Below are 3,570 nucleotides of genomic sequence, written 5' to 3'. Positions count from 1 at the left end.
ATCCTCAGGGGGTTCCCATTGAGAGAGAATCTAACCATCGTTCCCCCCCCACAACTATAAACATTCTGGGGGGGTTCGCATTTAGAGAGAAACTAACCATTGCCCCCCCCAACTATAAACATCCTCAGGGGGTTCCCATTGAGAGAGAACCCAACTATCACCCCACCCAACTATAAACATCCTGGGGGGGTTCCCATTGAGAGATAATCTAACCATCACTCCCCCGCCCCAACTATAAACATCCTGGGGGTTCCCATTGAGAGAGAATCTAACCATCGCGCCCCCCCAACTATAAACATCCTGGGGGTGTTCCCATTGAGAGAGAATCTAACCATCGCGCCCCCCCAACTATAAACATCCTGGGCGGTTCCCATTGAGAGAGAATGGCTTGGCCCAGCATTTATTGCCCCATCCCTAGTTGCCCCCACCCCCCCAAAAAGGTGGGGGTGAGCTGCCTTCTTGAACCGCTGTAGTCCATGTGCTGTGGGTTGACCCTTAGGGAGGGAATTCCAGGACTGTGACCCAGCCACACTGCGGGAACGGGCATATATTTCCGAGTTGGGATGGGGAGGGGCTCGGGGTGGGGGGGATCTTGCAGGAGGAGAGCTGGGTGTTCCCATGTACCTGCTGCCCCTTGGCCTTCTGGATGGAAGTGGGTCGTGTGGTTTGGAAGGTGCTGCTTGAGGGTCTTTGGTGAATTTCTTTGTCTGTTCTGCTCCGGGACGATGTCGAGCTTCTCGAGTGTTTGTCAGAGCTGCCCTGTCCAGGGGCAAGTGGGGGCGTATTCCCTCCCCCCACCTCCTGCCTTGTGCCTTGTTGATGGTGGGATAGGCTTTGCGGGAGTCAGGAGGTGAGTTACTCTCTGCAGGATTCCCAGCCTTTAACTGCTCTTAGTCATAGAGTAATATAGCATGGAATCAGGCCGTTCGGCACAAACTGGTCCATGCTGACCATGGTTCCCACTCACCTAGTTCCAAATGCCCGCATTTTATCCGTTTCTCTCTAAACCCTTCCCATTCACATACCTATCTAAATATTTTTTAAATGTTGCTACTGTACCTGCCTCAATCACTTCCTCCTGCAGCCCATTCCATACAGGCACCACTCTCTGTGTGAAGAAGTTGCTCCTCAGGTCCTTCTTAAATCTATCCCCTCTCACCTTAAACCTATGCCCCTCTAATTTTCAATTCCCCATCCCTGGGAAAAAGACTTATTGCATTCATCCTCTCTATGCCCCTCATGATTTCACACACCTCAAAAAGGTCACCCCTCATTCTCCTCATGCACCCCACACCGTCCAGGGCAAGTGGGGAGTATTCCCTCCCCAGTCCTGACTTTTGCCTTATCGATGGTGGGACAGGCTTTGGGGGAGTCAGGAGGGGAGTTACTCTCTGCAGGTAGACAGGGCGGTGAAGAAGGTGTTTGGTATGCTTGCCTTTATTGGTCAGTGCGTTGAGTGTAGGAGTTGGGAAGGTGCGGCTGTATGGGTGAGGCCACTTTTGGAATACTGCGTTCAATCCCGGTCTTTCTGCTACGGGAAGGATGTCGTGAAACTTGAAAGGGTTCAGAAAAGATTTAAAAGGACATTGGAGGGTTTGAGCTACAGGGAGAGGCTGGGGCTGTTTTCCCCGGAGCGTCAGAGGGGGTGACCTTATAGAGGTTTATAAAATCATGAGGGGCATGGATAGGGTAAACAGATAAGTTCTTTTCCCCCCGGGGTAGGGGAGTCCAAAACTAGAGGGACATAGATTTAAAGTGAGAGGGGGAAAGGGACCCCCAAGGGGCAATGTTTTCATGCAGAGGGTAGTGCGTGTATAGAATGAGCTGCCAGAAGATGTGGTGGAGGCTGGTACATTTAAAAGGGTACACGAATAGGAAGGGCCTAGAGGGATAGGGGCCAAACGCTGGCAAATGGGACTGGATCAATTTAGGATATCTGGGTTGGCACAGACGGGTTGGGCTGAAGGGTCTGTTTCCTTGCCGTACAGCTCTGTGACTTTCTAACTGGAAAACAAATCTGAAACGTGCAAGGGACTGATGAGCAGTGATGCAACTCAGAGAAACTTTGCTCGACAAATACCTGGAATGGGAGGCTGGTTTTACAAGGGAAGGCCAGACAGACTATGGCTTTGTATCTGCTGCGGCTTAGGAGAGGGAGAGGCAAGCTGATTAAAACATCCAGGATATCGAAGGGATTTGACAGGCCGGATGCGGACAGGGTGTTCCCCTCTTGTGGGAGAGTCTGTCTACCAATCGACGACGCCAGCTAAAACATATGTTTCGTGTCCAGCTCTGATAGGCAGATAGGAATCCAATTGGTCACTGTGCCATTGAAATGGGAGAGCAGAGTCGAGGGGCTGAGTGGCCTGTTCCTCCCACTGGTACACATCTCCACACGGGATTGGTTCATCCAAGCATTGCTGGCTGGAAACAGCATTTATTCCCCCCCTAATTGCCCCCCCCCCCCCTCCTTAAGGGGGGTGTGGTGTGAGCCACTGTTTTGAACTGCTGCTGCTCCCACACCCTCCCCATGTGGTGTAGGGACTCCCCACCCCCAGCACGGTGCCCTTCGGGAGGGAGTTCCAGGATTGTGACCGGGAGACACGGAAGTTACAGGGAGAGGTTGGCCAGGACAGGACTTTATTTACTCCTACACTCAACGCACTGACCAATAAAGGCAAGCGTACCAAACACCTTCTTCACCGCCCTGTCTACCTGCAGAGAGTAACTCCCCTCCTGACTCCCCCAAAGCCTGTCCCACCATCAACAAGGCAAAAGTCAGGACTGGGGAGGGAATACTCCCCACTTGCCCTGGACGGTGTGGGGTGCAGTTCCGACAACCGTCCAGGGACAAAACAGCACCCCCCTCGATTGGCATCACATTCACAAACATCCCGCTCCCTCCGCCGCCCAGGCACAGTCGCAGCAGTGTGTACCATCTACAGGATGCCCTGCAGAAACTCACCAAAGACCCTCAGGCAGCACCTTCCAAACCCCATGACCCACTTCCATCCAGAAGGACAAGGGGCAGCAGGTAAATGGGAACACCCATTCCCCCCGCAAGGTGCCCCCCTTCGAGCCACTCACCCATCCCGACTCGGAAATGTATCCCCGTTCCCTCAGTGTGGCTGGGTCGCAATCTTGGAACTCCCTCCCTAAGGGTCACCCCGCAGCACACGGTCAAGGAGGCAGCTCCACTTCTCAAGGGGCACCTTGGGACGGGTGATAAACGCTGGGCCCAGCCAGCGACACCCACGTACCTCGAGAGAATCATAAGCATTTTGCCCTTCGAACGAGCTCCATGTTTAAGGGAGAACCACTGCTGATCATCCAACACAACCTGCCATTCATACTTTCACTCCTCCCCCACACCCCACTCCCCACCAGCGCCCCCCCCACCCCCACCACACTTTGATTCCGACACCTCAACGCGTTTCCTTAAATGGAGGTTCGGGGGGCGATCGATGCCTCTACGCGTGGAATGCTAGGTCAGAAAGAGTGGGGTGGGAGGGTGAGATGGGGGGCATGGCGGTGGCAGTGAGGGGGAAGGCGTTGAGGTTGCGGGGGGGG

At 54.0% G+C, this 3,570-nt stretch overlaps 1 protein-coding gene across 1 annotated transcript in view; it reads right to left on the bottom strand.

Annotated features, from left to right (window-relative positions):
• LOC109925468 (lysophospholipase D GDPD3-like) overlaps positions 1–3,347 on the bottom strand; it is an 11,458-nt gene extending 8,111 nt beyond the window's left edge. The window contains exon 1 of the mRNA XM_048619873.1: positions 3,261–3,347. Coding sequence (XP_048475830.1) covers positions 3,261–3,280 — 20 coding nt within the window. The 5' untranslated portion in view covers positions 3,281–3,347. The remainder of the gene's footprint in view (positions 1–3,260) is intronic.
• Positions 3,348–3,570: the final 223 nt, after the last annotated feature.

Source organism: Rhincodon typus, chromosome 44 (genome assembly GCF_021869965.1).
Source record: "Rhincodon typus isolate 14 chromosome 44, sRhiTyp1.1, whole genome shotgun sequence".
Taxonomy (NCBI): domain Eukaryota; kingdom Metazoa; phylum Chordata; class Chondrichthyes; order Orectolobiformes; family Rhincodontidae; genus Rhincodon; species Rhincodon typus.
The sequence above is the reverse complement of the archived record's forward strand: the minus strand, read 5'-3'. Positions and strand labels throughout refer to the sequence as shown.